The 15,962-nt window shown below is 60.9% G+C and overlaps 2 protein-coding genes across 2 annotated transcripts; both read right to left on the bottom strand.

The window, feature by feature from the left end:
* Window positions 1–1,086: 1,086 nt before the first annotated feature.
* LOC147645898 (maestro heat-like repeat-containing protein family member 7) lies at window positions 1,087–11,455 on the bottom strand. Its single transcript, XM_086874135.1, has 19 exons — window positions 11,253–11,455; window positions 10,916–10,972; window positions 7,068–10,631; window positions 6,457–6,815; window positions 6,199–6,357; window positions 5,864–5,928; window positions 5,597–5,746; window positions 5,260–5,408; window positions 4,788–4,935; window positions 4,351–4,538; window positions 4,124–4,261; window positions 3,727–3,841; window positions 3,408–3,548; window positions 3,040–3,216; window positions 2,747–2,902; window positions 2,482–2,583; window positions 2,034–2,136; window positions 1,697–1,753; window positions 1,087–1,412 (listed from the first exon to the last, which is right to left on the bottom strand). Exons 4-19 carry the CDS (start codon window positions 6,581–6,583, stop codon window positions 1,213–1,215), a joined length of 2,175 nt encoding a protein of 724 aa, XP_086730261.1. The 5' UTR covers window positions 6,584–6,815; window positions 7,068–10,631; window positions 10,916–10,972; window positions 11,253–11,455; the 3' UTR covers window positions 1,087–1,212.
* Window positions 11,456–12,562: 1,107 nt separating this feature from the next.
* Window positions 12,563–14,667, bottom strand: LOC147645897 (maestro heat-like repeat-containing protein family member 7). The gene is made up of 5 exons (XM_086874137.1): window positions 14,475–14,667; window positions 14,003–14,150; window positions 13,566–13,753; window positions 13,339–13,476; window positions 12,563–13,056 (listed from the first exon to the last, which is right to left on the bottom strand). The coding sequence occupies exons 1-5, from the start codon at window positions 14,612–14,614 to the stop codon at window positions 12,726–12,728; spliced, it is 945 nt and encodes a 314-aa protein (XP_086730263.1). The 5' UTR covers window positions 14,615–14,667; the 3' UTR covers window positions 12,563–12,725.
* Window positions 14,668–15,962: the final 1,295 nt, after the last annotated feature.

Raw genomic sequence — 15,962 nt, 5'->3', positions numbered from 1 at the left:
GTGGTCAATTCTGCTGAAGCCTTTTGCCAAACCAAAGGCAACTGTGCCCACAGCCTCCCCCTGTTTGGCACTCAGCTGCTGCAGACGCCTCACTGTGCAGGTGCCGACGTTGGGGCTGCTGCTGTTTCTGTGCACACTCTGCTGCTGTTCCTGTGCACACTCTGCTGCTGTTTCTGTGGGCTCCTGAGTCGCTTCAGCAGCAGCGACTGGGCAGCCCTGCTGGAGGAGACATCACCACCCTCCCCTTGGTGGCAGCAGCTCTGCGGACCCCGAGCTCTGTGTCAGGGGAGCCTCAGTCACAGCACCGTGTCCTGGGCAGCCGCGAGGGCCCGGGCTGGCGGCCAGCCCTGCCTCTGCCCACTGCCCCTTATCGCAGGCACCCAGTGGCCATGGGCCGGCAGCACCCCCCTGCCCTGCATGTCCCCAGCCAGCCCAGCCTGGGCACACCTTGGGCTGTCCACACCCTCCTGGAGGGGTGTTGTCCCAGCCTCGAGGGCTTCTGCTGCAGGCCTGGGAGACATTCTGGGGAAGTGCCAGGTCGGCCGGCTGTCAGGAAAAAGGTGGCTGCCTGGGGGCTGCTTATGCCCTCTGACACCCAATTCCTCAGGTCTTCCCACCGGTCCGGCCTTTCAGGGGCCTCCTGTCCCCTTTGGAGCCTCCAGCCTCCACACATGCCCCTCACGCCTTCCCACGCTTTTGTCCCGCCTGGGCCTCCACAGACCCTCATCCATTTACAGCCTCCCAGTGCCCTGTTCCCTCAGAGTCTCCCCCAGCGTGGACCAGCAGCAGCGCCACAGCCCCACAGGAGCTCCAGAGGAGCAGGATCAAGAGGCACGTGGGAGCCCTCAGCAACCCAGCCAGCACCACACGGGCACGAGGACACAGATGGCGGCGCTTCCTGGCTGAGACAGGGTTTGTGCCTTCAGCAGAACCACCAAAGGCCAAGGGTTTCTGGCCATTTTCCCTGCACCACTGCATGCCTGGGCAGCTTGCTGAGCTGTGATTCCCCAAGTGGAATCACATTTTCCCCGCTTCCTCTATGCCCTGTACACCATGGGCAGCAAGATAAAGGTCTTGGGAAGTGACTGCCTATTATAATATATACTATATTTATATCCTAAAAGAAAATGAAAAGAAGAAAAGAACAATATTTAAGAAACAAAAAAAAATCTCTGCTGGTTCAGGTGGCCCCAGCAGACAGAGCCTGCCGGGTCAGTTGCCAGCAGAGCTCCAGCAGCGCAGCCAGCTGAGGCCCAACAGACGAGGCCGTGTCCTCCATGCCCTGCGCAGCTGAACTTGCAGGTTCTCCAAGATGGAATATCGAGCCGTCTCTACTGCCTGGGTGATGTAAAATGTTTGAATTGCCAGGTTTCCGATGGCAGGGCTGGTGTCACAAACCACGTTCTTAAGGGCTGGAAGAGAGATGAACAGAGCCACGGTCAGATTCCCAGACCTGCGGAGGCCCACGGAGAGCCCCCGGCCAGGGCCATCCCAGCCGGCTCTTGCCATGGCCAGCAGGGAGCAGGGACCAAGGGGATCAGCCCGAAGCTGCTGGCCACGAATGCCCCACGTGAAACCTCGGAGTGATCCACCCACGCCGCCCCTCATCCGCACATTGAGCAGAGACCTTCGCAGACAGTCCAGGACTTGCAGCTCCACCCAGCAGCCCCGCTGACAGCCCGCTGCCCTCACTCACATTTGTAAATTAGCTGCAGGTCTTCTTTCTGCCGCCTCAGGAGCCGCCCGGCCATCCCTGGGAACACAGAGCCTGTCAGGGCCCCAGCGGCACAGCTCCCTGCCAGCGGCGCTGCCAGCCCTGTGGCCACACGCCCTCCCGCCCCGGCAGGGCTCAGCCCGGGCCCGTGCCGCATCCTGACTCAGCGCAAGGGCACGGCTGCCAGAGGCCGGCAGCAGCAGCCCCGAGGGGAGGCAGGGCTCCAGGGCGTGGGGCCCGGGTGCCGCTGCCGGGGCAGCAGTCGGGGCCGGGGCCGAGCTGTGGCGGGGCGGGGAGGGAGCCCGGGCTCGTGGCTCACCGATGAACCTGATGGCCGCCGCTCGCAGGGGCTCCTGTGGGCTCTGCAGGTACGGCAGGGCCCGACGCAGGTCCTCCGCCGCTCGGTTCCTGTCCTGTGCCAGCTGGAGAGAGCGGCAGGAGGGAGGGGTTGGCGCGGGCTCTGCCCCTCGGCCAGGCGCTGCCTGCCCGGCCAACCCTGAGGCCCGGCCAGCAGCCGCTGGCGCCGAGCTCTGCCAGGGGCAGAGGGCCGGCTGCTGCCCAGGGAGCCGCGGTGCCGCCCTGCCCTGCAGCCCCAGTGGATCGGGGCTCCATCGGAACCAGGCTCGGGACCACAGGAGCCTGAAGAAGAAGCCGTGCGGCCCCCGGGGGCGGCACTGGGCAGGGGCGCAGCTGCCAGCCCCACACACCGAGCGCTGGGGACAGGGGGCTTCTCCAGGCTGAGGCTGGGCCTTCCAAGCCGTCCTTACCAGGCACTCGGTGATCATCCACAGCTTCTTCTTTTTCACAGGTCTTTCAAGATCTCTCCTCTTCAGGAACTCGGCCGCACAAAGCAGCGTTGCCCAAGAAGCCTGGAGAGCAGCAGAGACCCGCAGATGGCCCCACAAGTCAGGACACAGGACCCGCCCGCATTCGTGTGCCAAGGCCAGGAGGAGGCTGCAGCCGGCAAGGTGCCAGGGCAGGAGGCGGCCGAGCCCCCTCCCCGGGTGACAGCAGCAGCCCAGGAATCCTCACCTCTGCCACCTGCTGGTTCTCGTCATGGCAGTGGAAGAAGAGAGGCAGCAGGCTGTGGTGCACGTGTGACTTCAGGGCCTTTTTTTCCTTTTCTGTTAGAAGAGTCATCAATGATCGGAAGAATAATATGGACACCAGCTGCACCTGGCTATTATCCTATATGAAAGGAAGGAAGGAAAAAAGACCTCAGCCCTGTCTGCATGGGGCTCAGCAGGGCGCAGGCCTGAGAATCCCCAGGGCACCAAGTGTCTGGGCAGCAGCCAGTGGCCTCGGCTGGGGGCACAGAGCCTTACGTGGTCAAAGAGTGGCAGGAGCGCCTCAGCCAGCTGCAGGGCAATGGGGCTGGGTATCAGCATGTCCTTGTCCAAGACGATAAAGCTGAGCACCACGACTGTCATCCTGACTATCTCTCCATCTGCATCCCACAGGAAATCTACAAGACTTTCAGTCAGGCTCCGCATTTTTTCAGCCTGTGTGGAAGACAAGTCTGTGAAACGCCACCCTGCTGCCACAGGGCCAAGAGGCCAAAGGCCTGTCCCAAAGCACTCAGGAAGAAGCAGGAGGCAGGAGAGCTGGCAGCAGCTGCCTCGGGGCCCGAAGCCCAGCCGAGCCCAAGGGACTGCGTTTCCCGGCGCAGCTTCAGCCACTGCCCACTTCTCACCATCGAGGGATCGTCAATCAACTTGAAAAGGGCCCTGAGTGCCAGGTGACACTTGTCCCTGCTCTCGCTCCGCAGGTGCCTTGAGAAGATTTCCAGGACTCTGTTAGCGCTGCGTTCGCTCAAGTCCAGGTAGTCCAGGATCTGAAAGGCACAGGGCAGTGACAGGGGAGGCAGCCGGCAGGAGCCCAGAAACAAGACAGGAAACAGGGCCCGGGCAGCAGCACAAGGCATGGGCACCGTCCCAGGCAGCTGCAGCTATGAGAGGGCAGAGAGGTGGCAGGCAGCTCTGCAGGGAGGCACTTTTGGCCATCAGGCTCACCTCCACAAGGAATGCCAGGGCAGGCAGATCCCAGCGTGCCTCCTGTGTGCTGAGCAGCTGGAGCAGGTAGGGAACGATGCGGGAACACAAGGGGATAGAGGCAGACGACATCTCCCTGCCAGGGTGAAAAAGTAGCCCAGACTGTGAGCTGGGAGGACAAACATCTCCCAGGACTGATTGACAGAGTTCACATCTTTGAGCACCATCCTGCAAGGATAGGGGACCTGGGCCCTTGGGGAGGTGACTCCTTGTGGGCACCCTCCTTTCCCAGCCTTTTCCAGTCTCCCTAGCCGTCCCTCGGTGACGAGGCCCTCTGGCCCACGACAGTGGGGACTGTGTTGGGCAACCTCAGCACGGGGCACAAATGCCAGAGGCAGTGGGGAGAAGGGGGTCTCACCTGGCCAGCAGACCCACGGCATAGTGGTGGGTGTCAGCAGAGAGCAGCTTGTCCCAGCCACGCTTGTGTTCCATTTCCACCACCACTTCCTCACGATGCATTTGGCACAGCAGGGACTTCAGGGCCTGCACTGCAAAGCTGTGTGCACAGCAAAGCCCAGGTCACGCTGGGAGCACTGGCTCGTGCCGTGGAGACATGGCAGGGACAGGAGGAGTGGGATAGAGCACCTGTTGGGGCTGATGGCAAGGCCGTGTTGCTCCTGGCATCCCTTCCAGAAGGCATTGAGATCCTCTGGCATCTCCAAAGTGCTGAAGAACACTTGGAAGAGCAGATGCACAAAGAGGCGGGGGAAATGCACCGTCACTACATGTGGGACGCAGGGCATCTGAAGGATCTTCCACATCAGCACAGTTGCCTGCAGAGGACAGAGAACCCTGAGACAGCGCTCAGTGCCGAGGTGTGCGGGTGGCAGGGCCTAAGTGTGGCAGGGAGCGGTCAGGGGAAACCCCTGGGGAGCTCCACGCCTGGTGCCCCTGAAGCTGCCCCTAGGCCAGGTTTCAGCCCAGTGCCTGAGGCAGGGAGATGCAGTTGGGGAAGGAGGAAACAGAGCTGCTGAAGAGGTGGCTTGCCATGGGCTGAGCAAAGGCCAGTTGCAGAAACTCACAGCCAGGGCAAAGACACCCGTGTTGTCTCCATCAGAGGTGCGCGTGCTGTGCTCTGGCCAGTTCCCCAGCACATCGAGGACTATCCGGTATGCCCGCTCCGCTGTCCTGGGCGAGCACAAGATGGTCTTCCACATGGTCATAGCAGCTCTGCGGGGCGACAGCTCTGTCTCACGGGGGTCTCAGACACATCCCCGTGGCCTGGGCAGCAGTGGGGGGGAGCTGAGCTTGCTGCCAGCTCTGCCTCTGCCTGCTGCCCCTCGCCAGCAGCAGCAGCCAGGCAGCCCAGCCCTGTGGGGACAGGGCCCTGAGGGCCATGGCATGGCAGCAGGCTCGGGGACCGATGTAGCAGGGCTGGGAAAGGTCCCAGGTAGACAGGACCCTGGAAGTCTCTGTTGGTCAGACACCTGGGCCAGGCTGTGCAGGCTGATGGGCTGAGGAGCCCTGAGCCCTCTGGGCACGTGGGCCCCGTACCTGTCACACGTTGGGGCCACACGCAGGAGAGCAATGACCACGTCAGCGGGCTGTGCCTCGCTCAGATCCAGCAGGGTCCTGTTCAGCCTGTGCTCAGAGAACTGATTGGCCATGAGCCACTGGTGGATGTACCTCACCATGGCAGGCACCTGGAGAAAGCACAAGGGGAGACTTGGAAAGCTGCCACAGGGAGTCAGGAATGTCCCCAGCTTCCCCAGAGAAGTGCTTCCCTTCTCAGCACGCTGCAATGGCCTCAAAGGCTTCGAGTGATCAGCAAGCGTGGCTTGGGAGGCCAAGCGATCCCTGGAGGATCAAACCCTGGCCACAGGCTGCTTACTTGCTTTTGACTGTAAAAACCCTCCTCTACAAGCATATCCAGCAGGGCAGCAGTGGCCTTGGTGTTGAAGATGTATGAATAAGGTCTGAGCCCAGTGGCCACGGCGCTGGTCCCTTCTTCCCGAATTCTCTTGATGAAGCTGCAAACCAGCTGTAGGAGAAGGGCGGGAGACAGAAACATCGGGGATGTTCCATGGAGTGCTCCAGGCGTGCTGCTGGGCTGAGCAGTGCCAGCAGGCCCAGCCCAGTTGGGGATGGCTGCAGGTACCTGCGCTGTTCTGCGGAAGAGGCCACCGCCAAGGTCCTGCTCTTGTGTCTGGGCCATGGCTGCATCTGGCAAAGAGCAGCCAGAGCTGAGGGGCTGCGGGAGAGGCCGGAGAACGCAGCCCAGCCCTGCGATCCCCAGGCAGGGACAGCCCCGCGGATGCCCCAGGGGATGGAGCACGGCCACTGCTGGGGGGGCAGCCCCAGCCCCTCTTTTATGCTGTCCATGGGTGTGTCTCCACAGGACAGGGTGGGATGGGATGAGATGGGATGCAATGGGATGGGATGGGGCCAAGATGGCCGCAGGCACCAGCCCTGTGGCCCAGCTCTGCCACTCACCCTCCTCCAGCGGCCGGAACTGCTGCACCTCTTCGGTCTCTGGTGCTGGGGCAGCTCCAGGGCCTTCTTCCTCTTCCTCCTCCTCCTCCTCCTGCACCCAGGCCAGCTTGGGCACTCTTGGGGGTCGCTGCTCCATATCATCTTCAACACTCTCCCATCCTTTCCATAGGAACAGCACCAGGGGATGGCATGGCATGCAATGGGATGGGGCCAAGCTGGCAACAGGCGCTAGCCCTAAGGCCGAGCTCTGCAACTCACCTTCCCGTGGTGCCTGGAACTCCTGCACCTCTTCAGTCTCCTGTGCCAGGACAGCTCCAGGGCCTTCTCCTTCCTCCTCCTCCTCAACCCAGGCCAACTTGGGCACTCTTGGGGGTCGCTGCTCCATGGCAGGGACTGGATTTATAGCTACTTGCAGGAGAGATGGCTCGGAAAAGCTCCGAGTCAGCAAGTCCTGCAGTCGTGCCTGGAAGGCACCTGCAAGACTCAAGTCCGGGCAAGACGGCAGGACAGCGAGTCCTGCACTTGTGTCTTGAGGGCTCCTGCCACAAGGACAGGAGGCTCCTCGTCAAGGTTTGAGGTCTGGTCTCAAGGGCAGTGACTGCAGGGATGGGCGACACCTCGGAAAAGCTCCGGGTCACCAAATCCCACGGTCTGCCTTGAGAGAACCTTGAGAAGCCTCGGCAAGGCCACAGGTCAGCAAGTGCTGCAGTCGTGCCTGGAAGGCACCTGCAAGACTCAAGTCCTGGCAAGACGGCAGGACAGCAAGTCCTGCACTTGTGTCTTGAGGGCTCCTGCCACAAGGACAGGAGGCTCCTCGTCAAGATTTGAGGTCTGGTCTCAAGGGCAGTGACTGCAGGGATGGGCGACACCTCGGAAAAGCCCCGGGTCACCAAGTCCCACGGTCTGCCCTTGACAGAACCTTAAGAAAGAAGCCTCGGCAAGGCCACAGGTCAGCAAGCCCTGTGGTCTGGCCTCGAGGTCACCTGTTGGAATAACGCTTCGGAAAAGCTCCGGGTCCGACACAAACGAGTGTGCTGTGCGGGGGCTCCTCACAGCACCGCTCTGACGCGTCCTGTCCCGTCGCGTGCACCGAGCACTGTGGCGTGGTCCTGTCACCGCCAGCTCCTATGCCACCACATGTCACAAAGGGCCCTCTGACACCCTGTCCCTTTCCATCCCATGGTGACCATATGTCACAAAGGGCCCTCACGCACCCTGCCAGCTGCCCTGGTTCCCCCTGCCCCCATCCCCCCAAAAATGGCCCAGGTTGGGAGGAATCTCTTGCCCAAAGGGTCTAAGACAGCCCAACAGGATCTTTAGGAATGCCTCAAACCATCAGCCAACGCTGCCCTGCTCTGCAGGCTCAGGGCAGCAGAAGGAGCCCCCAGGGCTGCCGACGCAGCCGCAGCAGGAAGGGCACGGGGCCTTGCACAGAAGCTGGCACGGCCTCCTTGGGACACGTCCCAGCTGGTGGCCATTCTAAACCTGCAGGTGTGACACAGACAAGGAACGTGTGGGCCAGGGCACGAATGCTGCTCTGAGCCCTGGGGCCCGGCCAGCACTGAAATCAGCAGGTGTGGCAGAGTCCCCGCCAAGGCAGACCTGCCACCCCACCCGAGCCCTGGCAGTGCTGGCACTCGTCTCCTGCCCCAGAGACCTGTACCCCTGGGGGGCTTCTGTGCCAGAGGGCAGCCAAAGCCCACATCTTTTTAGAATTTTTCCAAAGCCTGCCGACTGTTTTCAAGGTTTTCTTCCTATTTTCTCCCTAGTGCACAATCTCCAGAAATTGTGCTTTTCCATCCTTTTGCATTTATTAAATTGACCTGCAATGACCAATCAATCAAAATCCTGGGAAAACTTGAACTTCAGCTTGAACCCGGGCAAAATATTTATCTCCCACACTTGAAGCCATGAATTGCCAAGTACTGTCCCCGCTGTCATACCCTGTCCCCTGTAGGTGTGCTGATGCCATTTCAAAGGGGTTGCCAATGAAAACCAGTTTGAAGATTTTTGTAGTTTCCACATTGGCATTCAAATCCTTGACTAGAAAAATCACATATCAAAATTTCTAGGATTCTTCCATACCAAAGCTGTCATCTTCACCCTGGATTTTAGAGTGTCTGAACAGTCACACAAGGTTTGAGTTTTAGACACTACAGAAGAAGTCTTTGCTGTTGGGCTATACCATGACATCAGCATATAGTCCTGATGATTCCTTTAGGCAGGAGCAGCAAACACAAGAATGAGCCAAACAAGCTATTCCTGTGTTCTCATGTCCTGCACAGCAGTAACTGGGAATTCAAGAATGGATTCAGGAAGCAATGGGTGCACAGGGAGCCACAAAGACTTTGGGATGCTGAAATGGACCAGCCTGGTGCCTGTGCCTGGGCTGCACCGGGCTGAGCTCCAACTGGACGATCTAACAATGGCTGAATGGACACACCGTGGGCCACAGGAGACTCCTGCTGCCAGTTCTGTGAGCTACAATATTCATTTGTGATTCACCAGATGATTTTTTCATCTTTGCTTGAAATCCAGGAGAGGAAAAGGTCAACATGGAGAAGTGTTCTTCCAATTCTAGTGACAGTTGTGTCTGCACACCACCTGTGCCCATGGCAGGGTGGTTGGAAGTGGATGATGTTTATGATACTTTGCAACACAAAATGTTCTGAGATTCTGTGATTCTCCAAGTGGAGTGGAAAACTAAGCCATGTAAGTCCCTGCTTTTTTTCAGTGCATGCTGCTTACTCCTTTGTTCCAAGCAAGTCCAGGATTTTGTTTCATGTGTCTTTAAGGTGCCTGGACAGAAGAGATGGAGGGCAGCTGCAGCACAGGGCTCATGTCCCATCAGAGTCTCTTACTCTCTCTCTCACGATGGCGCTGATGCCGCTGCCTTGGGACACCTGAGTGTGGAAGGCGAGCCCGCCCTCAAGCACGGCCATCCAAGTCAGTCAGGGGCACAGGCTGCAGCTGAAGCTGTCAAGCGTTGCTGTGAGGCTGGCAAGTGAAGAGAAAGCCATTGTGGCCAATTCTGCTGAAGCCTTCTGCCAAACCAAAGGCAACTGTGCCCACAGCCTCCCCCGGTTTGGCACCCGGCTGCTGCGGACGCCTCACTGTGCAGGTGCTGACGTTGGGGCTGCTGCTGTTCCTGTGCACACTCTGCTGCTGTTCCTGTGCACACTCTGCTGCTGTTTCTGTGGGCTCCTGAGTCGCTTCAGCAGCAGCGACTGGGCAGCCCTGCTGGAGGAGACATCACCACCCTCCCCTTGGTGGCAGCAGCTCTGCGGACCCCGAGCTCTGTGTCAGGGGAGCCTCAGTCACAGCACCGTGTCCTGGGCAGCCGCGAGGGCCCGGGCTGGCGGCCAGCCCTGCCTCTGCCCACTGCCCCTTATCGCAGGCACCCAGTGGCCGTGGCCTGGCAGCACCCCCCTGCCCTGCATGTCCCCAGCCAGCCCAGCCTGGGCACACCTTGGGCTGTCCGCACCCTCCTGGAGGGGTGTTGTCCCAGCCTCGAGGGCTTCTGCTGCAGGCCTGGGAGACATTCTGGGGAAGTGCCAGGTCGGCCGGCTGTCAGGAAAAAGGTGGCTGCCCGGGGGCTGCTTATGCCCTCTGACACCCAATTCCTCAGGTCTTCCCACCGGTCCAGCCTTTCAGGGGCCTCCTGTCCCCTTTGGAGCCTCCAGCCTCCACACATGCCCCTCACGCCTTCCCACGCTTTTGTCCCGCCTGGGCCTCCACAGACCCTCATCCATTTACAGCCTCCCAGTGCCCTGTTCCCTCAGAGTCTCCCCCAGCGTGGACCAGCAGCAGCGCCACAGCCCCACAGGAGCTCCAGAGGAGCAGGATCAAGAGGCACGTGGGAGCCCTCAGCAACCCAGCCAGCACCACACGGGCACGAGGACACAGATGGCGGCGCTTCCTGGCTGAGACAGCATTTGTGCCTTCAGCAGAACCACCAAAGGCCAAGGGTTTCTGGCCATTTTCCCTGCACCACTGCATGCCTGGGCAGCTTGCTGAGCTGTGATTCCCCAAGTGGAATCACATTTTCCCCGCTTCCTCTATGCCCTGTACACCATGGGCAGCAAGATAAAGGTCTTGGGAAGTGACTGCCTATTATAATATATACTATATTTATATCCTAAAAGAAAATGAAAAGAAGAAAAGAACAATATTTAAGAAACAAAAAAAAATCTCTGCTGGTTCAGGTGGTCCCAGCAGACAGAGCCTGCCGGGTCAGTTGCCAGCAGAGCTCCAGCAGCGCAGCCAGCTGAGGCCCAACAGACGAGGCCGTGTCCTCCATGCCCTGCGCAGCTGAACTTGCAGGTTCTCCAAGATGGAATATCGAGCCGTCTCTACTGCCTGGGTGATGTAAAATGTTTGAATTGCCAGGTTTCCGATGGCAGGGCTGGTGTCACAAACCACGTTCTTAAGGGCTGGAAGAGAGATGAACAGAGCCACGGTCAGATTCCCAGACCTGCGGAGGCCCACGGAGAGCCCCCGGCCAGGGCCATCCCAGCCGGCTCTTGCCATGGCCAGCAGGGAGCAGGGACCAAGGGGATCAGCCCGAAGCTGCTGGCCACGAATGCCCCACGTGAAACCTCGGAGTGATCCACCCACGCCGCCCCTCATCCGCACATTGAGCAGAGACCTTCGCAGACAGTCCAGGACTTGCAGCTCCACCCAGCAGCCCCGCTGACAGCCCGCTGCCCTCACTCACATTTGTAAATTAGCTGCAGGTCTTCTTTCTGCCGCCTCAGGAGCCGCCCGGCCATCCCTGGGAACACAGAGCCTGTCAGGGCCCCAGCGGCACAGCTCCCTGCCAGCGGCGCTGCCAGCCCTGTGCTCACACGCCCTCCCGCCCCGGCAGGGCTCAGCCCGGGCCCGTGCCGCATCCTGACTCAGCCCAAGGGCACGGCTGCCAGAGGCCGGCAGCAGCAGCCCCGAGGGCAGGCGGGGCTCCAGGGCACCGGGCCCGGGTGCCGCTGCCGGGGCAGCAGTCGGGGCCGGGGCCGAGCTGTGGCGGGGCGGGGAGGGAGCCCGGGCTCGTGGCTCACCGATGAACCTGATGGCCGCCGCTCGCAGGGGCTCCTGTGGGCTCTGCAGGTACGGCAGGGCCCGACGCAGGTCCTCCGCCGCTCGGTTCCTGTCCTGTGCCAGCTGGAGAGAGCGGCAGGAGGGAGGGGTTGGCGCGGGCTCTGCCCCTCGGCCAGGCGCTGCCTGCCCGGCCAACCCTGAGGCCCGGCCAGCAGCCGCTGGCGCCGAGCTCTGCAAGGGGCAGAGGGCCGGCTGCTGCCCAGGGAGCCGCGGTGCCGCCCTGCCCTGCAGCCCCAGTGGATCGGGGCTCCATCGGAACCAGGCTCGGGACCACAGGAGCCTGAAGAAGAAGCCGTGCGGCCCCCGGGGGCGGCACTGGGCAGGGGCGCAGCTGCCAGCCCCACACACCGAGCGCTGGGGACAGGGGGCTTCTCCAGGCTGAGGCTGGGCCTTCCAAGCCGTCCTTACCAGGCACTCGGTGATCATCCACAGCTTCTTCTTTTTCACAGGTCTTTCAAGATCTCTCCTCTTCAGGAACTCGGCCGCACAAAGCAGCGTTGCCCAAGAAGCCTGGAGAGCAGCAGAGACCCGCAGATGGCCCCACAAGTCAGGACACAGGACCCGCCCGCATTCGTGTGCCAAGGCCAGGAGGAGGCTGCAGCCGGCAAGGTGCCAGGGCAGGAGGCGGCCGAGCCCCCTCCCCGGGTGACAGCAGCAGCCCAGGAATCCTCACCTCTGCCACCTGCTGGTTCTCGTCATGGCAGTGGAAGAAGAGAGGCAGCAGGCTGTGGTGCACGTGTGACTTCAGGGCCTTTTTTTCCTTTTCTGTTAGAAGAGTCATCAATGATCGGAAGAATAATATGGACACCAGCTGCACCTGGCTATTATCCTATATGAAAGGAAGGAAAAAAGACCTCAGCCCTGTCTGCATGGGGCTCAGCAGGGTGCAGGCCTGAGAATCCCCCGGGCACCAAGTGTCTGGGCAGCAGCCAGTGGCCTCGGCTGGGGGCACAGAGCCTTACGTGGTCAAAGAGTGGCAGGAGCGCCTCAGCCAGCTGCAGGGCAATGGGGCTGGGTATCAGCATGTCCTTGTCCAAGACGATAAAGCTGAGCACCATGACTGTCATCCTGACTATCTCTCCATCTGCATCCCACAGGAAATCTACAAGACTTTCAGTCAGGCTCCGCATTTTTTCAGCCTGTGTGGAAGACAAGTCTGTGAAACGCCACCCTGCTGCCACAGGGCCAAGAGGCCAAAGGCCTGTCCCAAAGCACTCAGGAAGAAGCAGGAGGCACGAGAGCTGGCAGCAGCTGCCTCGGGGCCCGAAGCCCAGCCGAGCCCAAGGGACTGCGTTTCCCGGCGCAGCTTCAGCCACTGCCCACTTCTCACCATCGAGGGATCGTCAATCAACTTGAAAAGGGCCCTGAGCGCCAGGTGACGCTTGTCCCTGCTCTCGCTCCGCAGGTGCCTTGAGAAGATTTCCAGGACTCTGTTAGCGCTGCGTTCGCTCAAGTCCAGGTAGTCCAGGATCTGAAAGGCACAGGGCAGTGACAGGGGAGGCAGCCGGCAGGAGCCCAGAAACAAGACAGGAAACAGGGCCCGGGCAGCAGCACAAGGCATGGGCACCGTCCCAGGCAGCTGCAGCTATGAGAGGGCAGAGAGGTGGCAGGCAGCTCTGCAGGGAGGCACTTTTGGCCATCAGGCTCACCTCCACAAGGAATGCCAGGGCAGGCAGATCCCAGCGTGCCTCCTGTGTGCTGAGCAGCTGGAGCAGGTAGGGAACGATGCGGGAACACAAGGGGATAGAGGCAGACGACATCTCCCTGCCAGGGTGAAAAAGTAGCCCAGACTGTGAGCTGGGAGGACAAACATCTCCCAGGACTGATTGACAGAGTTCACATCTTTGAGCACCATCCTGCAAGGATAGGGGACCTGGGCCCTTGGGGAGGTGACTCCTTGTGGGCACCCTCCTTTCCCAGCCTTTTCCAGTCTCCCTAGCCGTCCCTCGGTGACGAGGCCCTCTGGCCCACGACAGTGGGGACTGTGTTGGGCAACCTCAGCACGGGGCACAAATGCCAGAGGCAGTGGGGAGAAGGGGGTCTCACCTGGCCAGCAGACCCACGGCATAGTGGTGGGTGTCAGCAGAGAGCAGCTTGTCCCAGCCACGCTTGTGTTCCATTTCCACCACCACTTCCTCACGATGCATTTGGCACAGCAGGGACTTCAGGGCCTGCACTGCAAAGCTGTGTGCACAGCAAAGCCCAGGTCACGCTGGGAGCACTGGCTCGTGCCGTGGAGACATGGCAGGGACAGGAGGAGTGGGATAGAGCACCTGTTGGGGCTGATGGCAAGGCCGTGTTGCTCCTGGCATCCCTTCCAGAAGGCATTGAGATCCTCTGGCATCTCCAAAGTGCTGAAGAACACTTGGAAGAGCAGATGCACAAAGAGGCGGGGGAAATGCACCGTCACTACATGTGGGACGCAGGGCATCTGAAGGATCTTCCACATCAGCACAGTTGCCTGCAGAGGACAGAGAACCCTGAGACAGCGCTCAGTGCCGAGGTGTGCGGGTGGCAGGGCCTGAGTGTGGCAGGGAGCGGTCAGGGGAAACCCCTGGGGAGCTCCACGCCTGGTGCCCCTGAAGCTGCCCCTAGGCCAGGTTTCAGCCCAGTGCCTGAGGCAGGGAGATGCAGTTGGGGAAGGAGGAAACTGAGCTGCTGAAGAGGTGGCTTGCCAGGGGCTGAGCAAAGGCCAGTTGCAGAAACTCACAGCCAGGGCAAAGACACCCGTGTTGTCTCCATCAGAGGTGCGCGTGCTGTGCTCTGGCCAGTTCCCCAGCACATCGAGGACTATCTGGTATGCCCGCTCCGCTGTCCTGGGCGAGCACAAGATGGTCTTCCACATGGTCATAGCAGCTCTGCGGGGCGACAGCTCTGTCTCACGGGGGTCTCAGACACATCCCCGTGGCCTGGGCAGCAGTGGGGGGGAGCTGAGCTTGCTGCCAGCTCTGCCTCTGCCTGCTGCCCCTCGCCAGCAGCAGCAGCCAGGCAGCCCAGCCCTGTGGGGACAGGGCCCTGAGGGCCATGGCATGGCAGCAGGCTCGGGGACCGATGTAGCAGGGCTGGGAAAGGTCCCAGGTAGACAGGACCCTGGAAGTCTCTGTTGGTCAGACACCTGGGCCAGGCTGTGCAGGCTGATGGGCTGAGGAGCCCTGAGCCCTCTGGGCACGTGGGCCCCGTACCTGTCACACGTTGGGGCCACACGCAGGAGAGCAATGACCACGTCAGCGGGCTGTGCCTCGCTCAGATCCAGCAGGGTCCTGTTCAGCCTGTGCTCAGAGAACTGATTGGCCATGAGCCACTGGTGGATGTACCTCACCATGGCAGGCACCTGGAGAAAGCACAAGGGGAGACTTGGAAAGCTGCCACAGGGAGTCAGGAATGTCCCCAGCTTCCCCAGAGAAGTGCTTCCCTTCTCAGCACGCTGCAATGGCCTCAAAGGCTTCGAGTGATCAGCAAGCGTGGCTTGGGAGGCCAAGCGATCCCTGGAGGATCAAACCCTGGCCACAGGCTGCTTACTTGCTTTTGACTGTAAAAACCCTCCTCTACAAGCATATCCAGCAGGGCAGCAGTGGCCTTGGTGTTGAAGATGTATGAATAAGGTCTGAGCCCAGTGGCCACGGCGCTGGTCCCTTCTTCCCGAATTCTCTTGATGAAGCTGCAAACCAGCTGTAGGAGAAGGGCGGGAGACAGAAACATCGGGGATGTTCCATGGAGTGCTCCAGGCGTGCTGCTGGGCTGAGCAGTGCCAGCAGGCCCAGCCCAGTTGGGGATGGCTGCAGGTACCTGCGCTGTTCTGCGGAAGAGGCCACCGCCAAGGTCCTGCTCTTGTGTCTGGGCCATGGCTGCATCTGGCAAAGAGCAGCCAGAGCTGAGGGGCTGCGGGAGAGGCCGGAGAACGCAGCCCAGCCCTGCGATCCCCAGGCAGGGACAGCCCCGCGGATGCCCCAGGGGATGGAGCACGGCCACTGCTGGGGGGGCAGCCCCAGCCCCTCTTTTATGCTGTCCATGGGTGTGTCTCCACAGGACAGGGTGGGATGGGATGAGATGGGATGCAATGGGATGGGATGGGGCCAAGATGGCCGCAGGCACCAGCCCTGTGGCCCAGCTCTGCCACTCACCCTCCTCCAGCGGCCGGAACTGCTGCACCTCTTCGGTCTCTGGTGCTGGGGCAGCTCCAGGGCCTTCTTCCTCTTCCTCCTCCTCCTCCTCCTGCACCCAGGCCAGCTTGGGCACTCTTGGGGGTCGCTGCTCCATATCATCTTCAACACTCTCCCATCCTTTCCATAGGAACAGCACCAGGGGATGGCATGGCATGCAATGGGATGGGGCCAAGCTGGCAACAGGCGCTAGCCCTAAGGCCGAGCTCTGCAACTCACCTTCCCGTGGTGCCTGGAACTCCTGCACCTCTTCAGTCTCCTGTGCCAGGACAGCTCCAGGGCCTTCTCCTTCCTCCTCCTCCTCAACCCAGGCCAACTTGGGCACTCTTGGGGGTCGCTGCTCCATGGCAGGGACTGGATTTATAGCTACTTGCAGGAGAGATGGCTCGGAAAAGCTCCGAGTCAGCAAGTCCTGCAGTCGTGCCTGGAAGGCACCTGCAAGACTCAAGTCCGGGCAAGACGGCAGGACAGCGAGTCCTGCACTTGTGTCTTGAGGGCTCCTGCCACAAG

This window comes from Cyanistes caeruleus, unplaced genomic scaffold, assembly GCF_971803275.1.
Source record: "Cyanistes caeruleus unplaced genomic scaffold, bCyaCae1.hap1.1 HAP1_SCAFFOLD_145, whole genome shotgun sequence".
NCBI classification, from domain to species: Eukaryota; Metazoa; Chordata; class Aves; order Passeriformes; family Paridae; genus Cyanistes; species Cyanistes caeruleus.
This window is presented reverse-complemented; position numbering and strand designations above follow the sequence as displayed.